Raw genomic sequence first — 24,875 nt, 5'->3', positions numbered from 1 at the left:
CCATTTTTAGTTTTCAACAGAGATGCAATATCTATTCAAATAAGAATTACCTTCTCATTTCATGTAATGTTAATCATTCTGATTTCTGTAGATTTAATCCTCAGAGACTAACATTTCATTAATTAGAATAAACTCACTATTTAACAAAGAATAAAAACTTTATTTACCTTTTCCGACACATATCCAACAAGAACACATTGAGTCCGGTCTCTTTTTCTTGCATCAGTTTAAGTATACTTTGCACACACAGGCAATTTGCAGACCTATATGGATTTGGAGCATCCACAGGAACCATAAAACTGTTCCCATAGTTTTCATAGCCATGTCCCGCATAATATAATAAGCCTGAGAGAACAAATAAACCCACAGAGAAAATCTTTCAATCTGAACATTTGTGTTTTAGAAAATGCAATTTATTCATCGGATATTGAATAAACAAAATCTAGGAAATAAAATGCATGAGAATGAATACTCATAAATAAAGATATAAAAATAAATCATATAATGGAATGAATAATTTGCTTCAATCTAAAATCCAATTGCTAAGACAGCAAATGCCAACTAAACTTGAGTTAAAAAAATTTTTTTTAACAGTTTAAGTTCAAGTACTGCATTTGAAAAACAGAGGAAACCTATGTATATAGCAACTGTAGAGAGGAGTACGAAATAAAATACATTATCCCTGCCTTCTAACCTCTTATAATCTAATCTGGGAGACAAGAACATACATACACATAGTAGCATATGATGAAATGCCACCAGGAGATGGGTGCTCAGTAAACAACTGGCCCTAAAGCAGATGTTCCATACAAACAGGAGTAGTGAATTTCCTCTAATGCACACAATAGAACATAACTAAGGCAGCCAGTCCAAAATAAACTGTCAAAAAACTGTCTAGTTTTTTTATTTTTTTAAACTGGTTTCTTTTTAAAAAGTTTTTTTTGTTGATATTTTATATTTCTGACATCACTACAGTTATCCCAAGTATTCCTCTCTCCTCCCTCTCCCAGAGATCCATCCTATATGACAATATTTTTAGAGAGGGGGAAAAAAGAGTCAGCCCAACTGATGAACACACTCAGAGGGTCTGAAAATACATGCAATGTGTAACACTTGTGGACTTCCCACCTCCACAAAGGGGATGAGTGGATCCTCTCATTTCTCTTCCTTTGAATCCTCCTTTGACTTTTATAATTATTAAAATTCATTTTTGATTGTTTGACCTGCAGTAGTTATTTCAATTCATATTGTTGAAATTACTGTGTATATTGTTTTCTTGGCTCTGCTTCCTTCACTCTGAAGCAGTTCACATAGACTCTTTCCATGTGTACTTGTAATACACATAATTTCTTACAACAAAGTAATATTCCATTATACTCACATACCACAATTTATTTAGCCCTTCCCCAATAGATGAGCATCTACTTTATTTGCAATTCTTAACTATCACAAAAAGTGTTGCTATAAATCTTTTAGAGTATATGGAGACTCTCCCAACCCCTCCCCCCCCCTTATCAATGGCTTCCTTGGAGTTAAGCTCAGTAAAACAGGTTCTGGTTTGACATTTTAGTCACTTCATCAACATAATTCCAAATTGCTTTCTAAAATGGTTCTACCATTTCATAGTTCCACCAATAATCTATTAGTGTGCCTATCTTTCTACAATCCCTCCAACATTGACTATCACCATTTTAAAAATTATTTTTGCCAATTTGCAGGGTGTGAGGTAAAACCTTACAGTTGTTTTGATTTGCATTCCTCTTATTATGAGTGATTTGGAGTATTTTTTCATGTAGTTGTGAATACTTTTTAGTTATTTTGAGAATTTTGTTCGTATCTTTTGACCATGTAATGGCTATTAGTCATATAAACGTGTATGTCTATACAGATAGATAGATAGATAGATAGTTTATATATCTTGGATATCAAACCCTTATTAGAGAAATTTGATATGAAGATTTTGTCCCCCTATCAACTCCTTCTCTTCTTATCCCAGTTGAATTAATGTTGTCTATGCAGAAACTTTTCAGTTTCAAGTAATCAAGCTTATCTACTTTATCTTTTATAATTGTATTTCTTGTTTGTATAAACTACAGCTGTAAAACCTCCTGCACAACTGATGGATACGATTGCAGAATGAGAAAATTAAGGACAGAAAACAAAAGCAGAGAGTATTAAAAGTAATGTGATTAATACTTTAATTAATGCTTGCTTCTACTTTTAATAATTTTATTTTTTCCAAATATAATGGCATAAAGTATGCTATTAATATAAATGAGTTAGTTCTATTTTAGGTGTCTATAAAATATTTATTAGAAAATTTGTTTACATTTATCAGTTTCCACAAATGTTTTTAACATAATGGATTTCCAACCGTATAAAACACATCTTTATCTAAGTCTAAATTCATCATCTATACCCCTAAATTTATTCTTCTTCCTGACTTCCCTATCTCTGTCAATAGCATCATTATACTGCCAGGCACCTATGCTTATAGCCTAAAGATATTTTTGATTCCTCTTTATCTCTAAAAGAGACTATAAGCTCTATGAGGACAAAAACCTTGTTTTATTTTAACTCTGGAGATTTAGCACAAAGCATAGTACATAATAAATAAGTGCTTCATAAGGGCATGTTGAACACGAAACAAAAATCAGTATTTTAGGAAGATAAATCACAGAGTTTCACATCTGGAAGGAACTTCAGAGGTCCTCAAGTTCAGTCCATGCCTGAAAAAGAAGCCCCACTAGAACAAATTCCTGCTGACTTGACACTTGACAAATGGTCATTCTGCCTTTGTTTGAAGACTTCCAATAAGAGGAAATACACTATATTATATTACCATGATTTCACTTTCTGAGGGCTATGAGGAAGTTCTTCTTTAAGTAAGCAGGGTGGGGAGGGTTGGGGTAGATAATTTTGATGAGCTCATCAGAAAGTGATGCTTTGTTGGGACTCTTTGATGGCTCATACCTTTCCCTATGGTATGGGCATGTCAAGTAGCACCTTAGGAAGATAACTCTTGATTAGGTCTCAGTGAGCAAGGCTTCTTCAAACTGAATTATTTGGTTTGCAAGGAAAAGAAATTAGCATTTATTAAGCACATACTATTCGCCAGGTACTGTGCTAAGTACTTTACTAATATGATCTCATTTGATCCTCACAACAAACCTGGGAGGTAGGTGCTATTATTATTATTCTAATTTTACAGTTAAAGAAATTAAGGCATACAGTGTCACATGACTTGCTGAGAATAACATAGCTAGTAAAGTGTTTGAGGCCATATTTGCACTCAGGTCTTCCTTAATCTAGGCCCAGTGCTTTATCCATTGTACCACCTACTTGCTTCCAAGTTGCTTGTTTATGGGCCACTGAGAGATCCTTCATATGTTTTCTACATTTGTTTATGGGTTCCTTAAGAGATGCTTGTAACTTTTACATTTTCTATGTGAAATAAAGGCTGTCCTATATCCAGCAGCACTGAATGGGAGCTAGGGACTCTGTTACCCAGTGCTATGAAAATCTAGACTTGAATTATACATATAAAATATATTCTGAGATTTTTGATAATGAAGTCTTGATGGCAAAAAATACAAGAAGAAGCTAAAGAGATACTGATCTTTTGGTTTAATATTTAGGGCTGGCTCCGATCCATGAAATGCCAGAGTTGGGGACCCCGGGCCACAGGTTATAATTTCATGAAGCCTAAATTTCCCTCTTTGCAACTCTTCCCATTGCTCCTAACTCTGACCTATGGGGTCAAAAAGAACAAGTCTATCCCTCTCACACGACAGCCTTCTGAGCACTTGAAGGGAGCTATCACATCCCCCTCTTGGCCTTCTCTTCACTCTTTTCCTTCAACTGATCTTCCTATGGCATGACTTAGAGGCCTCAAGCTATTTTTTTTTCCTTGCTCCAGATGCTTTCCAGTTTATCAGTTTCCTTCCTAAAATGTGGGTACTCCAAATATTAGACATGTGCTCTGAGGTGTGGCAGGAGAGGGCATTTAGGAGATTGCTCCTATATTTCAGGACATCGGGCATTAAGTGGTAAGGTATGAACCTTAACTGAGTTTTTCCTTATCTACCATTACATTTCCTATTACCTTGAAGCACAGAATTATTAAACTAGTTCACAAACATTTTAGAACTGTCTTAAAAATATTTATGGAAATGAAAACAAATATCCATGAAAATGAAAACAAATATCCAAACAAATTACATATTTTAATGTATTTTATAATGCATTTGTAATAATTTTTATAATGAAATTAGTAGTATATGTAGTTATGGGTAAGAAAAATAAAAATAGTTCAAAGTAAAGGGAAGAGTTTTAATTAAGGCACATCAATCACATTAATCTTATCCCCCTAAATTCTTTATTCTTAACATACTATTGCTACAACCCAGTGAATTTTTATTTTGTTAACTGATTTCATCAGGCTATGTAATCATTATCTACCAATCGTGCTCTTAAGTGGGCATTTAAATAAGTGGATCATTTGTAAAATAGATTTTGATAGTTTACTTTGGACTGATATGCCACTGGATGAGTTTGGGGAATTTGATTTCATTGCCAGGGTTCCTGTGCAATAACTGTTTGTGCTAGCTGTATTATGCTTCTATTTTAGAGATGATGAGGTCACTTAGATTCAAGAAGTCAAAGATAAGAGTTGTAAAACATGGTCACTGAAACAGAACCAAGTGCTGATACCAGTTATTCATTAAATATAGACCTAGCTCTGAAACATACTGGCTGGATGACCCTGGGCAAATTACCTAATTTTTCAGAGCTCTACATGGTGATATGCATTGGCGGAGAAAGAAAGTTCCCAAATCAATGAAGCCAAAAGTCCGGTCCCTGTTCCTATATATTCATTACCTCTAACAGCCTACTACATGTGTGGAATAAAATATTTTGGTTCATTTGTAAACATCTGAAATGCATAAAAACATTAATTTTATAAAAACTGAAACTTCAAAGTATAGCCAATTTCTTCAAACTAGCTACTATTAGCTATAAACTTTGTCAATTCTTCCTTCAGAATGTCTTATGAAAGGGATAGACATCTTTCCATTCCTATCTAAATCACCTGTAGCAGACTACATCTACATCATCCACCTGTATCAAATAATCACAGACTTAGGTTTACACAAGAAGAGCTGACGTTCACAGAGGTTAAATGACATGTCGAAGAGGTGCAGAGTTAGAAATAGCCACGTTGTGCCATGACTAATATTGATAGACTTAACCCTTCTCAGCAATACAAAGATCTAAGACATCTCCAAAGGCCTCATGATGGAAAATGCTATTCACAAAGAAGAAAGAACTATGGAGTTTAAATGTAGATCGAAGCATAGTATTTGCTATTTTTTCCTTCTGTTGTGTTGTTTCCTCTTTCTGGTGGTTCCTCCTATTGGTTCTAATTCTTACTTACAACATCACTAAGGTGAAAATATGTTCAATAGGAATGTATGTGTATAGCCTATATCAGATTGCATGCTGTCTTGGGGAGGGAGTGGGGAGGGAGAGGGAGAAAAATCTGAAGCTCAGAAGTTTATGGAAGTGATTGTTGATAATTCAAAATAAATTAATTTAAAAAATATTTTTTAAAAAAGAGGTGCAGAGTTAAGATCTGACTCTAAACCCACTGTAATGGCCCCCATGACTCCAATTTCTACTACCAATAATCCCATTCTGCCTGATTAATATTCATAATTTGAATTTTATAACAACTGTGTATTATCTTATTTTACAGTTGAGGAAACTGAAACTTGTGTCTGTGGTCAACACACTAGGATGGAAGAATAAGGGTGGGCTTTAAAACTTACAGAGTGAAAAGCCCAAGAGGGTACAGCCTTGACAGATGAATTTGGGCTTCATATCTGGTACTCTGTTCTCTATGGAAGCATCAACTACATCATACTCTCTGTCACATTATTAGCACAGCAATTATAAAAGACTCAGAACTCAGAAATATCCAATAAATGATACAAAGATCTGTAGAACTTAAAAGTCTGCATATGAAAATTAAAAATGGTATTATAGTTTATAATAAAGTTATAACAGTTCATATCAGAGTTACAGCTACCTAAAATAACTTTCCAAATTTACTGGTTTTAATTTCTCTTTAAGTATGGCACATGCATTTAACTAACTACTCCATTTATGAAGGGTAGTAGATCAAAAGACTCATCTCTCCAAATGATTTTGAGTTTGGTGTGGAAACTTACTCTAGGAAACTGGATATTAAAGGCATGCTAATTCTTCAGTGCTTATTTCCAAGGAAATATTTTGTCATAGCAAATCAAACTGTAATACACCATAATTATGGTAATACACCATAAAATGGACTTTAAAATACTTTCTGCAGAGACAGCAGGATCAAGCAGATGAACTGGCAAATGTCTACTAATGACATGATTGTTGAAAAGGATTTATTTTTCTTTACAAAACATTCATTGAAAGTAGAAAACTTTCCATGGGGGTAAAACCACATTGAGCATCTTGAGTAAACGTACATAATGCCCCACTTTTACTGGCTATTCCATAGACATTGTTGACTGCCACAAACAGGACTTTTGATAGTGATAAGACTCATGGAAAGATGTTAAAAATTCAAACTGATTAAATGAGAAGTATATTAAAAATTCTATACATTATACCTACTATGGGGCTTCTTTTAAAAAAATCTTGTTTGATATGTTTTAAATAGGAATAATCCCATTTTTCTATAAAACATTACGAAGAATAGTTCTACAGCCACAAAAATACTGTATGTCTGATACGGTAAAGGAAGCTAAAAATAGCCATGAAAGTGACTATGAAAGAAAAATTTTTTGAGATTATTGGTCAATACCACACATCTGTAAGTATTTAACATACATTAAGGAAACAGAAGGCTCCATTTCAAATGGTCTCCCTTGATTTCTACATTCTAAAATAAAGGACTCTATAGCAACTTTTCTATTAGCCCTAGAACCAATCCAAGATTCTGAACATGCTTCATGAAGTTGTACTAGTAACACCACTTTTTTGTCCTTTCTGAGAGCATAATTTACTCCTTCACTTTAAATGAATATGTTTTATTTTTTTCTAGAAAATGTGGGAATTCAAATATGGAATTCAATATTGTATTCACAATTTTATAAAATAAGATCACTGTGTTTTCCCCATGGTCTCCACTATAGTTATATTGCCACACAACTGTTTTGATAAAAAACAAAAGCAAAAACAAACCACAATTAAATCAAGTCTTTAGTAATGAGGACTTTCTTAGAAAGATCCAGGTTATTCCTATATTTACTCAAGACTTCTAATGTCTTGCATGTATGAGCACAGGATGCCCACATTCAGTGCTGAACATGAGGCACATTTTGTTGGCACAGGAGACATCACACCAAACTGTTTTCCTCCCATATTGACTAACAATGTACAGCAATTAACATCCTTACCTTGATTTTCAAGGTCTCTTTTAAGAAGCCAGTTTTTTCTCTCTTTGGCCTCTCTTATACTAGCGCAGTACAGCTGGTTAATTTTAATTCTGTTTACTAAGCTTAATTTGAAAGAAACATACTGAGTTGAAGGCTGAACTATGTAATTTCTTTTGCTTAGGATATTCTTCAGTCGTAAGGTAAATGACATATGCAAATGGAAAATACAGTAGTATGGAGAATTCAAAACAGCATATTATAAAATGACTTAGAAATTGGTTTGGAATGTGTTTTTATATTTATAGTGAAGAAATTCATTTAACTTTTATTTGAAATATGAAATTGAGTATGCCCACAAGAGGGTGACCAGGATGATGAGGTATTTGTAAATCACGTTATATCAGAAAAGGATGAATAAACCAAATAGTTGAAAGACTTAGGGATACTTGGGATTGGGAAGAAATGGAATTAGATATGATAACTTTCTTCAAATATCTGAAGGGCTAGTATGTGGAAGAGTTATTTCAGGAAACAAATTCTCCAAAGGGTAAGAACTAGGACCAAGAGACAGAAATTTTAGGCAAGTAGATTTTAGTATAAGGAAGAACTTTCCAACAATTACAAATCATATAAAATCCCAGAGCCTCAGGACTGGAAGGGACTTGAGGGGCCATTCAGTTCAAATGAACAACCTGAACAAGAGAACAAGACTTCCCTCTACAATATCCCTGACACTTCCTGAGGCTGCCCATTCTATTTCTGGATAGCTCTAGTCAGCAGAAAGTAATTTCCTATCATTAAATCACATTTTCTTCTCTGAAATCGCCACCCATTTTTTCTAGTTCTGTCTCCTGGGGCCAAGGGGAACAAGTCCAATCACTCTTCCAAGTGATGATATGGCTTTTTTTAAAGCCAAATTTGTTCCTTTATGTACCCATGCGGCCATTCCAAACACAGGCTGAAAGTAACCCACCTTTCTTCATTGGTTTACAGATCAGGGCAAATGCCTAGACAGAAGCCAAATAAGAAGACACCCACTAGAGGCTGCTCAGCCACCAATGCAACAACTAAACTGGGTTAACTGATGCTATCATTTCAAATATTTCTTTTATCAGTGAGATGAAAGGATGGACAACAAAAGAGAGCAAACCAGCTGAGAAATGGAGTAATACTCCATTTGTTACCAAGCATACCTGATATTGCAAAGGCCAAAGTATAATTCAGAGTGTAGGAAGCTGAAACTCAGAGGTCAGCTATACTGAAAGGGAGCAGTCATTTCAAGGCTAATGGAAATGTGCCAGAAGGCTGTCGATCCTGTATATCCTTTGATAAATTTCTCTAGACTTACCAGTTATCTTCATGTAATCATTTACAGCCATCTTATAATTTGAACCCAGGCACTGATTGGCTCTCTTATCAAGCTAATACAGCTGCCATATCACACTGTTCACTTATATGGGTTTGCAGTTCATTAAAACCCCTAGAGCTTTTTTCCCGACAAACTGCTGTAGATTGATTTTTTTGAAGCCAAATGATAAGACCTATTCCTATTAAATTTCAACCAATCATATCCAGCCCAAATTCCAGACTGCCAAGATCCTTTTGAATCCTGACTCTATTACCCAAGGTGTTTGCTGCCCTTTCCATCATTGGGTAATCTGCCAATATGATAAGCATCTCACCTAGATCATTATCCAAGTCATGGATAAAAAAATGTTAAACAGCATGAGACCCAGCAGAGACTACTGGGATATGCCATGAATAACTACTTTTTGGGTTTGGCTGTTCGGTCAGTAACAAATCCACCTTGTAGCACCATCATCTTGCCCACCTCTCCCTATCTTTTCCAGAGCAATAGCCTGAGAAGCTCTGTCAAACGCCTTGCTAAAATCTAGGTAAACTTATCTACAGCATTCCCCTATGCTATCAGTCTTATAATCCTGCCAGAAAAGGAAAGGAAGTTAGTCTGGCCCGACTAATTTTTGATGAAGCTATGCTGGCTCTTCCTTTTCACTGTTGCCTTTGTCAGATGTTCACCAATCATACTTTTAATAGGATGTTCTAGAATTTTGTCAGGAATTGAAGTCTAGCTCATTGGTCTATAGTATAAAGATTCCATTATTTTCACTTTTAGGGGGAAGCTTGGGACAAGATTTACTCTTTCCCAGTTATATGAAAGCTCACCCACTCTACAATTTTTCAAAGATTAATGACAATGGCCTGACAATCACAATGGTCAGTTCTTTCATTGCCTTAGGATGTTCACTCAGACCTGGTAGTGAGCTGCCACATGCTCTCTTAGTATTTCCTTACTTGATTTGGGTATCAACTTCAACATTAATATTTGTATTCTGTTCTTTTCAGTCCTAAGATCATTTTTTAAGACAGAAAAAAAAACAGTAGCAAAACAAGAGTTGAGCAGTTCAGTCTTCTCTCAGTTACCAGTTTTTACCGTCCTATCCACCTCACACAGCAGTTCTAGTCCTTCTTTCATCCTAATCTTTTCCCCATTGTACCTTAAAAAGAAGGGAAAAGCTCCCAACTTTTGGGCTATCCCTAGCTTTATTTCTTAGCTGAAGCTTATTCTGATGTTTAGAGGTCCTGACACTATTCTTATAGAACTTTACCATAACTCTTCTTCCATTGCATACATAGTTGTGAAAATATAAGTTTTAAAATATATCAGTTGGCAGATAAGTTACTGCACAACCACATCTATCTCTTTAGGCAACACTCCCTTTTCTCTTCATCAGAACTGTTTCTTTGTGTCTTTGGCATTTCATTCTTGAGAGCTCCCAACTACTTCTGCCTGGGCTTTTCAATCCTACTGTGATTTTATGAAATGAGGTAATCAACCAGCATTTATTTATAAAGCTGCCCTAGTTCTGCTGATTTGGCTCACACAGCTTTCATTCATCCACTTCTCACAATTATCACTTGCCCCACTCAATAACCTAGACCACTGTTCCAGCCTCCTGGCTTCTCTTCCCGCTTTTCTTCACTGCCCCCTCGAACTCATCCTTTATGCCACTGACAGTACAATCTTCCTCATGCACACTTCATCATGTTATTTCTCTGTTAAAATGTTTGTGGTTCTTTTATTGCCTCCCAAGTAAAGTTCAAACTCCTTTCTCAAGTTAACAAGGATCTGTACTGACTCCTTCCACAAGCACAGTTCATAACCCTTTTCTGACTCAGTTAAAAGTCTGAAAGATTCTGTGAACAAAGAAGTTCATCATTCTGTAGCCAATCTGGCGATAGATAGAGCCTCTTTGAACTTAACGAGATTGGTCCTTGGATGAAAGAAAAGTAGTCTACCACTGGGCCCGTAATTGAAACCTTTCTATCCTGCGGGAAACTTCCAGAGTTTATGTTCACATCATGTCACAAAGAGATACAGGTACAGCATTTTAGTGGAGGAATATAAGGATAATGCATAATATATCAACTTGATTCCCAAGAGAATAATGCTATAGTATAACATATAAGTTTCCTGAGGGTGGGACCTACTCACTTTTGGCTTTTTATCTCCAGTGCTTCAGAAAGGCACATAGCAAGCACTTAATAAATGCTTCTTAATTGATTAATCTGGATTGAGAAGAAAAACCAATTTTCAAGGGGCATGTCTGTATCATTGACCTCCACTGAATTCCTATTTCAATGATTCAGTAAAGCGTGGAGGTGACCCCAAGATTTCTAAGTTTATGTCAGTGAAGTTCAAGCTCTGACAGCTTCTATCAAGGCAGAAAGATTCTAAGCACTGGTCTGGAGATAAGACTACCTACATGTCTGTCATCTGACCACCAGACTAGCTAAATTCAAATATGCTCATTACCAGATTGGCCACAAGGTGATATTTTCAGTTACAATGACTCTTGAAGGCTGTGTACCATGCTGCAGAGAGCTTTCAATCTAGGTCAATGGAAGCTCTACTAACACCTATGAAATCCCAGCTGCTTGAACTATGGAAGAAATATTTCCACTACATAGTTTTTTCTCGTTACCTTAAGAACAATGGGTGATTTCACCCAAGCCTCATCTTATACATATACTTACAAAAACATTTACCATATCCCACAACAAAGAATACTTTTTATACCCTAAAATTTACTGTGCATACTTAATTTGGGCATAACAATAATAACCTGCATTAAATATTTCAGTAAATCAATATTCATTTAAGTTATAGATTTGTAAAGCATTTTAAATGCTTTTCTTATAGTTTTAAAACTGAGAAAAGCACTTTCCTATCAAAAAAACTTTGATCTACATTTTACTTATCAAACTCACAATAAAAAGGCTACATTAAATTTTTAAGAAAATTAAGGGTTAGATTTATTATATACTTGAAGAAAAATTAAGTTATACATAATAAAGATTCACAATTCATGTGCAGACTTATTTTACATCCTATTTTGTATATGGGAATGCTTGGGCTTTTTTTCCTTCAAGTTTCTTAAGTTGTGAACTAAAAAAAAATTAAAAATTAAATGAGAAGGTTGGACTAGATGACCTGTAGGGTTCCTCCTAGTTGTAATCTGATTCAATGACTATCTGTATCTTTTGTTGTTGTTGTTGTTGTTTTTTATTTTCAACTTAAATGCAAAATGAGAAAAGAAAAATAAAACATTGCCATGACCACAAGAGAGGATTCTATATAAAACAATAAATTTCCATTTCAATAAAATCTATATAATAAATGCTACACATTGTTTTCAAACTTTTCTTTGTTCCTTATTTTCTTTTGTTCTCTGCTGTGTGCTTTTTACTTTATTTTTTCCCTTCCTCCCCCCACTACTCTAAAGAAGGCTACATTTAAGTGTAGCTATATATATGTTTATATATACATATATATATAAACACACACACACACACACTCATACACATATGTAAGACTATACTATGCTTATTTCCTCCTATCATTGTTTTTCTGAAGGTGGATAGCATCTCCCTTCATAAGTCCAAGTCTTTCCAAGCTTTTCTAAATCAATCAGCTCTTCATTTCCTACACCACAGCAATATTCCAACCCAATCACATCCTATCCGAGAGATTGTCTATGAAAGATTTCCCCCCAATTTTCTGCATTCCTTCTATTCTTGGCTATATAGGTTTTATTTACACAATAAAATTTTAATTTAAAATAATTGAAATGATTCTTTTTATGCTTCAACAATGCTCTCACCTTATAATATAGTTTAAGGTCTGATACTGCTGAATCTACTTCCTTTACTTCTTTTTTTCCCTGGTTTCTTTGAAGTTCCTGACCTTTTGTTCTTCCAAATGAACTTCAGTGTTATTTTTTTCTAACTCGGTAAAATAATTTTTTTTAGTAATTTAATTAGGATGACATTGAATAAATAGATTAATTAGGTAAAACTATAATTTAAAAAATTATATTGGCTTTACCTACCCAGGAACAATAAACATCCCTTTAATTATTTAGATCTGAGTTTGTTTGTATAAAAAGCGTTTTATATTTATGTTCATATAGTTCCTGTATCTGTTTTGGCAGGTATGCTCTCACACATTTTATAGTGTCTAGGTATTTAAATGGTCTAAAACAATATTGAATAATATTGCTGACAGTGTAGTTTCTCTATTTTTCACTTTTGATTAAATCTATTTTAACTTTAACTTTGTCTGAGATCATGATTATTATCCCTGCTTCTTTTACATACTAATTTCTACTTCTGCCCTTTTATTTTATCTTTGTATCTCTCATTTTTATAATGTTTCCTGAAGGTAACATATTGTTGAATTTAAAATTTTAATCTACTACCCTTTTCTGTTTTATGGGTAAATTCATCCCATTCACATTCTAAGCTACCATTAGTTGTGTATTTTCCTCCTTCCTATTTTTCCCTCACTATCCTTCTCACCATATTTATTCTATCCTATTCACTCCTCTGCTTTATTTCTACCTGCTCCCCTTCCTCCTATTCCTTAACTTACCCATCTCTCTAAGAGTCCCTCCTTTATCCTCTCCCCCATTCTATCTCCTTGCCCTCTTATTTCTTTCTGAATTTGGAAGACTTTTATACCCTTCTAGATATATATGTTGTTCCCTCTTTAACCCATTCCCAGTGAGGGTAAGGTTCCAGCACTATCTGACCTCCTCTCTACTAGCTTCTTCTGTATCAATTTTTCCTTTTATGCTTCATTTGTATGAGATGAGTACTCCTTTTTATCTCTCTTTACAGTTTTATTTCTTTTTAGGATCACCCTATCATACTCAGCTCAGTTCACGCCTTTCTTTCAAACTACCTAAATAATGATGACAATAATAAGAGTACTGCTAATATTTTCACATATGTGAAGTAAACAATTTGACCTTATTGCGTCCCTTATGATTGATCTTAATGTTTACTTTATATTCCTCCTGGATATTATATGTTGAATTTTCCTGTAAGTTCTGGGGTTTTTGTCACAAAAACCTGAAAGTCTTTGAGTTCATTAAATGTCTATTTTTTTCCCATTAAGAATTATACTTAATTTTGCTGGGTAAGTTACCCTTGGTTGTAAAGTTCTTTTGCTTTATGGAATATAGTATTCTAAGATCTACAGTTCTTCAACATAGTAGTTACTAGGTCTTGTGTAATCCTTATTGTAGCTTCATGATATTTAAATTGTTTTTTTCTTGTTGCTTCCAATATTTTCTCCTTAACCTGGGAGCTTTGAAACTTGGCTATAATATTCCTGTAAGTTTTCCTCCTGGGATTTCTTTTAGGTGATGATTGGTGGATTTTTTCTATTTCTACTTTGTCTTCTTGTTCTAGAACTTTAGGGCAATTTTCCTTGATAATTTCTTACAATATTGTAACAAGATTCTTTTTTTAACATAATTTTCAGGTAGTCTGACTATTCTGATATTATTTTTCCTTGACCTGTTCTCCAGATCAGTTGTTTTTCTGATGAGATGTTTCACTTTCTCTTCTATTTTTTCATTCTTTTGATTTTGTTTTATGATTTCTTGGTGTCTTACAATGTCATTAGCTTCCCCTTGCCCAATTCTAGTTTACAAGGAATTATTTTCTTCCTTAAGTTTTTGATTCTCTATTTCTAGTTGGTTGACTTTCTTTTCATAATTTTCTTGATTTTCTTGAATTGCTCTTATTTTTTTTTTCTAATTTTCCCTCGATCTCTCTTATTTGATTTTTAAAGTCCTTTTAAAGTTCTTCCAAGAACTCTTTTTGTTCTTGGGACCATCTGACATTTCTCATTAAAAAAGGAGTGGCTTTTTTTTTTAGCTCCATTATTTTCCCCTGAATATGAACTCAGATCTTTTCTGTCCCCATAATAACTATCTACAGTTGGGTTCTTTCTCCTTTGCTTACTCATTTTTATTTAATTTTTGTTTTACTTTGTTTTAGCAGCTATTAGTGTAATCAAGTTGTAGTCCCCAAGTATGGGGAATGATGCCTCAAGCCTCAGGTCCTTCTTACAGTTAGTTATTTTCTGAGGTTTGTCTCAGGGGCCCAACCTTGGGCTCTATTCTCCACTCCTAAGTCACACTAGGGCCTCCAGTCACACTGTCCCACAAATGATCTTGCTCCCTGTGGTCTCTCTGGTGGCTGCAAACTACAGCTGTCCTCTCTGTCTCAGAACTGAAACCAGGGACTCTGCTCTCCTGCAAGTGCCCACAGCCAATAGGGTCCCTGCCCTTTGCTACTGCACTCATCAGGTGAATGACAGCTCCTTCCCACCTCACCCCTTACCCCCACTGCAGCCACAGGCCAGGACTTATCAGCATAGCTGTGCTTCCCTAGACGATGGAAGGTCCTACAATCTTCTACTCAGTCATCAGACCCCCACACAGGCTGTGAAACTAAAGCTTCTAAGTCTGAGTCTGCCTCTCAGTCCAGTTTCCCTCAGGGTTTGTTATTTATTGTTTTGCAGAGTTGGCCTGCAGGTGTTTGCACTTCACTCAGGCCAATCCTCTGCCCCAGGAGGTTAGGTCTTTCCTGGGATCTCAAATTGTCTTACCCTGTGTTTATTTCTGCTGCTCTGAGGGATGTTCTGTCTTTTTTTGTGTGCAGTAAATTTGGAGAGTTGAAATTTTCTGACATACTCTGCCATTTTCCCAGAATCCTCTCCCTACATTAATAATTACTGTTTATTTCTAACACTCCTAACAAACAAGCTTTGAAATGTCACTTTCCTGGCAGCCAAATGTTATTGCACAATAAGATGGTAAGCATTATAAATATGTGAAATAAGGTGCCAATAGGTTCAACAGCTGTTTCCTTAAAATCTGGAGGTGTGCCCATTAAAACTAATAAGTTACAAACAGTTTGAAAAGTGACAGCAACTTTTACGTGTTTCTAAATTTTATCATTATACAAAGTGTCTACTGGGATTAACTATGGAAAAAAGAGAAAATATAAAATTTTCATGATTTTACAATTTTTTTGTGTAAAGTATTGCTTTATTAAATTTTACCAATAACCTCTAAGAAATTAAAAAAAACAATTAGGTGTGCAGAGTCCATATATATATGTATATACATATATATATACACATATATTACATATGTATTCTCTTAAAGAAAAGTGCCTGCACATTTTTATATATAGAGTTATTTTTACAAGTCAAAGTGGAAAAAGTCATAGCTTTCAACAGAACTGCAATAGCACTAGAACACTGGCATGTACTTCAAATATTTAACAGATAATGTCAGGCTGGGGGAAGAAAAGCACTATTAGGAGTTATATTTATATTTTAGGATTACAGAAAATCTTTGGCTCTGTGACCACTGGCTCTGGCAATATATATATATAGATTATGAGATACAGTTTCAATGCTGAATTACTGGTAACATGAATATAACAGATTATTACCCAAATGTTGAATTTACATTACAAAAATTTTTCTTGATCTGTAAGCTACCACAAAAAACAAATCCGGTTAAGTCTTTCTAGGACAGCATAAAGACAACTTTAGGTTGAAATCAAAACTAGAAAATTTCCTACTAGTTTTATAAATCTAAATGTAACTTCAGTCTATTATAAAACAGTCAATTGAAAGATTCCACTAATAAGGGGCAGGTCCTTTGTCTTCATGATTTTTCATTTTTATTGTATTATCAACTTTTGTTTCATGACCTCCAGTATATTACCAACAATAACTTGTATGAAGTTAAATGAATTGTTAATAATTCTTGTCCTACTTCATAAGGCTTTTGTAAGAAGCATATTTTGGGAACTTTAAAGTACCATAAGTAAAGGTTGTTATTACCATCATTAAGAACATATATGACATGAAAAGGAAGTAGGTTAATCAGATAAGAGAGTGAAAAAAAAAGACAAACCTGAATACTACCATGGGTACAACAAAATATATTTTTAAACTGGAGGAAGCCTTTTAGTGATTTGGAAAGACTTTCTCTGGTGGATTTATAGAAATAGAGAGACAGGAATTGCAAAGAATCAGGAGTAGCCTGCACTCTGTACTAGTGAGGGGAGTATCTATCTCACCCTCTACCATAGCCCTTCTAAATTTATTCTGCATTCTCACAACTTCCAGGTATTCTCCACCCCTTTCCAGTTCTCCCATTCTAACTCCATCTGATCTCATTTTTTTCCTTTTTTACCCTTGAGCTTATTATTTAACCAACTGAACTATACACTGTCCTCTACTCTTGATTCCCTAGGCCTTACTAAATTCTAACTCTGGACCTCCTTCCTCTACTCCTCTTTGCATTCTATTGAACACTGCTAGAGGAAGTCACCCAATTCTGATGACTAGGTCCACTGAAATTTATGTTACTTAATCTCAACTAGGCCATAACTGTAGCACAGCAATCCTTCTATTTTTCCTTGATTGATTTTCTATCCCATTTCTTATAGCAACTGTTCTAAATCTTTGCTTCTCAAGCCACCTATGCCACACCATACTCCTTCACATTCTCTCTTAGCAGAAGACCTTGTCTTCTTTCCTGAATAAGTTGAGAATATCTATTTCGAACTTCTTCCCTATTCTGCATCCCAAGGGTACTTACCACCATTCCTGTTCTCTTCCTCATTCACTCTAGTACATGCTTGGTAGCCCTTCTTGCCAATACCAATCAGTCTACTGGAATCTTTAAGCCTGGCTCTTCCAAAAGCCTGCTCTTTCAATTATCCCTCTTTTTTCTAATCTTCAATTTCTCTTTCTTCACTGGTTCCTTCTTTATTGCTAACAAACGTTAAATCTCCCTGATCCTTCACTTCACCCAGCTCTCATTTCAAGCTATCATTCTATATCTTTTCTTATATCTATTCTTATATACTTTTCACAGCCAAACAGTTGTAGAAGCAGAAATTCTGATTCTTAGCAATAACAAAAAAAGAGGCTCTAACTCATCACACTTCCACATTACCTTCTGATTTCCTTAAGAAGGAGCCTGAGGGGCAGCAATTAGGATTTGCAGCCTCTAAGAGAATAAAGCTTAGAATCAGAAAAGCATGTTCTGTGAATTATGACACAAGTTTCTGCTCTATCCAGCAGATGGTGCCACTTTTCTCTCTTCATAATGTACTAGAATTTTTCCACAGTTAACAATTCGGCTATGGGGATTTACTATTAAAGGTGTAAATTAGTGATTGCTTTAATAAAAAAAAAAAACCTCCCTATTTTGCTAGGTTTATTAAGAAATCTATTGGTAAAACCTACTTTATTTGTAAACAAATTCCTTAAAATTAAGTTACATAAAATCATCCTCTTTGTATCATGTGAAAAAGTACCATGAAAAAATATAAGAACTTTGGAGAACCCACAGATGACCCACTATGGGAGATGCATATTTTGTGCACTTTACATATGAATTCATTTATGTAAGCTAAAATGAAGACAATATTTATCTAGTCCAAAAGCAATAACTTTAAAAAGGAGATAAGGCTATAACTTTACACAGATTTTACCTAATAGAAGACAAACATGAATGAGCATCAAATCACTAGTCAGAGAATTTAGGAGATAAAACTAAGATTGATTAAAAAAGTCGCGTATAGTTTTCAATTTCTTTGGTAGTAGTAATCTTAGAATGAAATTAAGGAGAGGAGATAGTTAGATTTTTAGTGATATGCAAATATGTAACAGTAACATAATTCTAATGTGAAAAAGTAAATAATTTTCATTTCTACAATTAAGAAATTCTATTTGTTGGGAAACTTTTATTATATTATAGTAAGTAGGTATTTAGCTATATTAAGGTGACCAGTCTTTTATATGAAATTAAAGGTCAATGATCTGTTTGGAAGATGAAACAAAATACCCTTATAGATTTATTTAAAATTTTAATACACTTTTCTTTAAAACAGATTGAGAAGAGAGCTTAAAGATTCTCTTGTTCAACTTTCCTTCTAATGGGTTCAGACTGCATCACCTTGTATCAAAGAACAGCTAAGATTATTAGATACATTACTTATTATAATAAAAAGATTTGTTAGGGGCATCTAGGTGGCATAGTGGATAAAGCACTGGTTTTAGAGTTAGGGGGAACTGAGTTTAAATTCAGCCTCAGACACTTGACACTTACTAGCTCTGTGACCCTGGGCAAGTCACTTAAACCTGATTGCCTCCCCGAAAAAAAAGAAAAGAAAAAGAAAAACATTTAATGAAAAAGCAAGCGACAAATTTGGAGTTTCAATCAGGATTTTTAAAAAGTACATTACATAACTACATTACAATTCCCTATTGATGGTGAAGTCTTACTGATGTTTTTATTTGGAGATAGCATTGTGCTAACAGCATCAAAACCAGGAATACTGCAAAGTTTCCTAAATGGATTCATAATTACTTAAGAGTTTAGCATAACTATGCACATAAGAAAAACCAAGTGGTTATTGAATGTGTTCTGTTAATACTATTAATGTGCAAGTAGATAACCCCTTGAGTTCATACATTAGTACACGTATCTTGGACAGAAATAGTAGATGGACAATGAAGTGCACCCAGAGTTGACTGCTGAAGAGAGTGAGCTAAATTGTAACTGGGAAACAACATAGTGCTGCTAAGGATCCTAAACTCCTACTAAACACAAATATCCATATTTTCAGTGCCAATATTTTTCAGTGATGCTCTACGCTTCAAAGCATGGGATAGGACCATTTTCTTTTTTTTTTAACTGTAAAAATTTTGATGTTTTTTCAAATTAGATGTAAAAACAATTAACTTTCATTTTTTAAAATTTCGAGTTTCAAATTCTCTTTCCCTCCCTCCCCTTCTCTTTCTGAGACAACAAGCAGTTAGATATAGATTATACACATGTAGTCATGCGAAACATTTCTATATTAGCCATGTTTCAAAAGAAAAAAAAAACAAGAAAAAGAAAGTATTAAAAATGCTTTGATCTGTATTCAGACTGATAGGACCATTTTCAAAGAATAAAATTTCAGGTCACCCAAAGGAAAATGAAGTGTATGGTGAGCCCTAGGCTGCAGAATATTACTGATAACAAATTGTTCAGGAGAAGCAGTATGAAAGAAATTCTCAAAGAAATATATTATTACTAAATGGGATGAATCAATAATGGTTTCAGAGTAGAAAACCATAGTGATATGATGTCAGGTGCTCTTCTTGGGGTAATGGAAGACCCTACCTTGAAGGCTGACAGGAAGATATGGACAAGGCTGGCACAAGATGAGAACTATAATCTTCACTACGAGGAGTACTACAGTGTTGAGATCCCAGATCCATCACAATATCAAAATATTACTTGTGCACATTTTAGCTCCTGTATTCAATTATAAGTTCCTAGAGATGGGGGCTAAATCCAATTTGTTTTTGTTTTTCCCTTTTTGCCTAGGATATAGTAAACTTGTATTTCTCTTCTTTTAGGGCACAAGTTAATTATAGCAATTCTGATCTATACAAATAATGTTTATATAATCTAAAAATAATCTTATTTTCTAGAACATACCTATTTTTCATTACTAGCAATTTCTTCTTGCTACTAATTTCTTTGTAGGAATACCTCCTTTTTTAATCAAATGACTGTCTTTTTTTTTCATTAATAGTCTCAGGTTCCCTATTAGTTTTTCTGCTTGTACTCAAGGTCTCTGATTGAGTTTTCTTGCCTCTGAGATCTCTGATAATTTCAGCCTTTTTTTCATTATTCATTATTAAACTCCTTCCCCTCTGATTGCATTTTTCTTGGTGTTTGAACCTCACAGCAGCCTCAGCCTCCTCTTATGCAGGGCAATTCACATTTTACCTGCTCCAGTCTTGGCCCCAAGTGACTTCTGGGAGAAAAGAACTGGCCCAGCTAGATGCCATCCCCTTTCTCTCAGGCTTGGTGGAAGGTACCACACACACATCCTGCTCCAGGTCCCTCTGTTCCTCAGTGCTCTCTATTTGAGCTCTACTGTAGCACAAAGTATTGTTACACTGCACTCCCAGTCAGAGTAAGCTTCTGGCTTTTGGTTTTCCTTGACTGAGGTGGCTGGGGACAGAGAGGAGGGGGAAGACATAGGTGAGTTCTGTTGCAAACCTGCAGGTTGGCTGGTGCAGCCCTGAGAGGGCTTGGTGGCCAACAGGGGGAAGGGTGCCAAATAAGCATGTTAGAGGTTAGAAATTAACCTTCTCTGCTGTTAGTTCATTAGGCTGTTACCTCATTAAGGCTGTTGATGTCTTAAACTGTGGAGAAATTGCTTTATATCTTGTGCCTGATTTCTATCACACAGAGTTCTGACAGGTTGTGTGGATCAGAGAAAATGTCTTGTCCTCCATTTTGGCGGTCAGGTGACCTGGAAGTTAGCAGCTCATTTCATAACTCTACTTAGGAGCACAGGATTTTAAAGTTGGAAGGAATATTATTCTTCCTCTAGTCCAATCTTCTCATTTTTACAGATGGCCAAGCAGGCTCAAGAAGTTAAGAGGCATGTCTAAGGTCAAAGAGTGGAGGAGCAGCTGTTGTTGTTAAGTCATTCAGTCATGTCTACATGACCCTACGGACTTGTCCGTGGGATTTTCTTGGCAAAGATACTGCAGTAGTTTGCCATTTACTTCTCCAGTGTATCCCCATTTTAGATGAGGCAAATAGAGGTTAAGTGACTTGCCCAGGGTCACACAAATAGTAAATGTCTAAGGCTACATTTGAACTCAGATCTTCTTGACTCCAGGCCTGGTGCTCTATCCACTGTACCACCTAGTTGCCCCTGATACTGAACAGCAGTACCAGGATTCACTTCCAAGCCCTGACCCTGTATCTAGTGCTCCTTTTACTCCTCCATACTTTTTGTATTATGCAGAACCCTGATTTCTATGGAAAAAATCATGGAAAAAGAAAAATCCTACAACTATTTGTGAATGTGCATCCTCTATAATAGTTATGCTAAAATCTTCCCTAAGTTTAGGATTTATTTCTGAAAGGTTACATAAAGAAAAGATAAACAATATATTTATGATAAGAAATAATTACAAGTAAAGCAAAATTCTTTTCTTTTTTTTTCATTTTTAAAAAATAGTACATGAACTAGGAATGTGTTCATTAAGGAAGAAAAATAGCAGTAACTGTTTGGTATTGGTGTCCAGTCTAAAGTAAGAATGTGGATGAGGAATTTGGAGTTCAAATGAAAAGGATAGTTTTTAAAATTTCTAATATGATTAGCTATTAGGCAATTTTATCTGAACTTCTATTTATCTAACACACATACTATGAATATTGCTAGGTGTTACAAAAGATTTTAAAATAAAATGTATAACATTTGGTAATTAGTGGATATTGAATAGTTTGAATGATTTCTGAGGAATGTGGAAACTCAAGAGAATGCAACAAAGAACTTACCATATACTCCTTGGTCCAGAAGTAATAAAAATTCATCCACAGCATTGCGCATCTCATATTCAGTAAGGTCCAATAATGAAACCACCTTGAAATCTAGTTGTCTTAACAAATTGGTCAATTCATAGACATCCACCAAGGGAGCCTTAAGCTTAGGGTGATTCCAATAATTCATATTCCCAATCAAAAGGGCTACTTTGTCTTTTGCTGTAAGAAAAAAATGGATTGGTTTTAAAATTTAAGGGTTTTTTTTTCCTTTTTGCAATATGTGGAAATATCAGAACCAGAAATTTCATTAAATGAATTGTAACAAATATTTAAATAGTAAGATTTCATTCTATATTATTTTTAGAATATGATGTTTTTGATTATTTTACATAGGAGAAAAATACACAGACATTATCAAAATTTTTTTTCAAGAACTGGAATTAAAAGAAATACTTCTGAGAACCAGGAGAGTGATAAAAGTTTTAAGAGAGTCTAACACTGAAATGTACTTATTCCCTTTGATATTAAACCAAATGTTTCCTGAATAAGGACCAAAAAAAGAATGTTAAGACTTTTAAATGTAGTTTAAGTAATTAGAAGTATATGTAACTTTAATTTTTACAAAATGGCTATTTGATTTACAGGAAATGTGTCAATGAATAGGGAGGATGGGAAGGTTATGAGTGAGAGTCAGAATAAAGGAAATGGTGAGAATTAACAGGTCAAAAAAAAGGATACAGAAACAGAACTGAGAGGGAATGGGTAAAGGATGAGGAAGTAAAGAGAAGTACTAAATGACATTGGAAAGAACAAAAGATTCTGCCAAACTTTTTTCTTCCATTTTTACTCATGGATGTAATATGATTATTTTTTAAATGTGCCCTCCAACACTAATAACCCACTGTACTTAGCACTTCCTCAACTGCTCTCCTTAACCACTCCCTTAATTTGCTTATCAGAGTGCGTACAGGGCCTAGCTCTGTTATGGCTGAATGGCACTAATATATAAACCATGAAAATGTGTAACGTGGCTTTGAGTAAATCTCTATCTGTCACTACATCTGTCTTTAAAGGACAAAAGTTCCTACCCATGCCAGAAAGAAGCCACAATCTGTTTTAGTTGTTGCGCTAGGCCAAGGAAATCCTGAGTAGAAGAATTAGGAGAGTACTGGGACATATCTAATGATGATAAATATGGTTAAAACCCTAAAACACCACTCTGAATGTACCCATGTTTAAATATACCTATGTTGTCCAGGAGTGAGAAAAAGGCACAAGGGCAAGTGACTGGAATAGCAATGGGAAAAAGAAAGAATAGTAGAAGAGATTAATGAAAGGCAGTGGAGGTAAAATATTAATAGCATGGGTAGCAGCAAGTTAAGTGGCAACAAGGAGCTGATGTATCACACTACTGGGCTGATAGCCTGACACGCCACCTTCCTGCATGGCTGCCAGGATTTCCTGACTCTATCATAGAGCATTACTAAGTAGTTTATTTATAATAATGAATAGTGCACTTATAAAACTGCCACAAGTGTCTTTAAAAATAAATATGAGTTGATTAAGATATTGATTTGATTTCTAATTTGAAAGCATCACATTCAAATGCTCTCACTAGTCAAGATGACTAATTTTACAGAAAATTTCAAACTTTTTCTTCCCTTTCCTAATACTAAAAGTCTAATGTCAAATGAACTGTAGAAAAACAAACAAACAAAGTAATAACTACAAAGCAAAGTGACCATATAAAGTTAGGCAGGGGAAAACTACTTTGCATTTAAAAGGCCTCAAACCTTTTTGTGATATTCTAAGACTTTGGGCTGCTAGGTGGTACAATGGATAGAATAGGGCCTAGAGTCAGGAAGGCTTTTCCTGAGTTCAAATCTGGCCTCAGACACTTACTAGCTGAGTGACCCTGGGCAAGTCACTAAATCCTGTTTGCCTCAGTTACCTCACCTGTAAAATGAGCTGGAGAAGGAAATAGCAAACCACTCCAGTATCTTTGCCAAGAAATTTGCATATGGGGTCATGGACCCTCAGAAGTAGAGAACCACAAAATTACCTAAGGAAAAGTGAACTGGCCCAGGTCAGGAGAAATAGCAAATTAAAGCTCTTCTGCTGTTTAGTATTGAGATTGGGTCTGTGAGTGGCTATTGCACTTCTAGCTTGGGTGAGAGGAGACCTTGTCTCCTCCTATCCCCCCTGCCAAAAACCTGAGTACTCAATTCTCATTCTCTATACCTCAAAAAAGGTGATGTCCCATTCAGGTGTGGAATTTTATTAATAGAAAAGGACAGAATCAAGGACAGCTGTGAAACCCTGAAAAAGCATCCCCACAGAGAAGACACTCACAGTAAAGACAGCAAAATTCCTATATCTAATTTATATAAGATAAACATAAAGACTTAAAGATTGAAACTTGGGAAGCCCTATTATTTATTACTGTTTAGTGACTATGAAACAACTGTATAATCCCTATTTGTGGTGCTGCTGACAGAAATGTAGATTTTGGTTTCTTATCATGAGATTGAGATGCGTCATTTAACACAAGACACTCTGCTCTAGAGCAGCAGGTCTATCAAGACCAGACTTCCTATGGTATTTGAGAGGAACCCTTAGAGCTGGATCACAGTAAGACCTCAGAGACTATACTATACTATACTATACTATACTATACTATACTATACTATAC

At 34.9% G+C, this 24,875-nt stretch overlaps 1 protein-coding gene across 3 annotated transcripts in view; it reads right to left on the bottom strand.

Annotated features, from left to right (window-relative positions):
• The window catches only part of MALT1 (MALT1 paracaspase), a 79,925-nt gene that overhangs the window by 11,138 nt on the left and 43,912 nt on the right, over positions 1–24,875 (bottom strand). For all 3 annotated transcript variants that reach the window (XM_027868912.1, XM_027868913.1, XM_027868914.1), the window contains 2 exons: positions 22,199–22,402; positions 168–345 (listed from right to left, as the gene is read on the bottom strand). In XM_027868912.1, the coding sequence (XP_027724713.1) occupies positions 168–345; positions 22,199–22,402 (382 nt within the window). The remainder of the gene's footprint in view (positions 1–167; positions 346–22,198; positions 22,403–24,875) is intronic.

This window comes from Vombatus ursinus, unplaced genomic scaffold (assembly GCF_900497805.2).
Source record: "Vombatus ursinus unplaced genomic scaffold, bare-nosed wombat genome assembly UNPS02014791.1, whole genome shotgun sequence".
Lineage (NCBI taxonomy): Eukaryota > Metazoa > Chordata > Mammalia > Diprotodontia > Vombatidae > Vombatus > Vombatus ursinus.
Note: the sequence above shows the minus strand (reverse complement) of the source record. Positions and strands in the feature narration are given on the sequence as shown.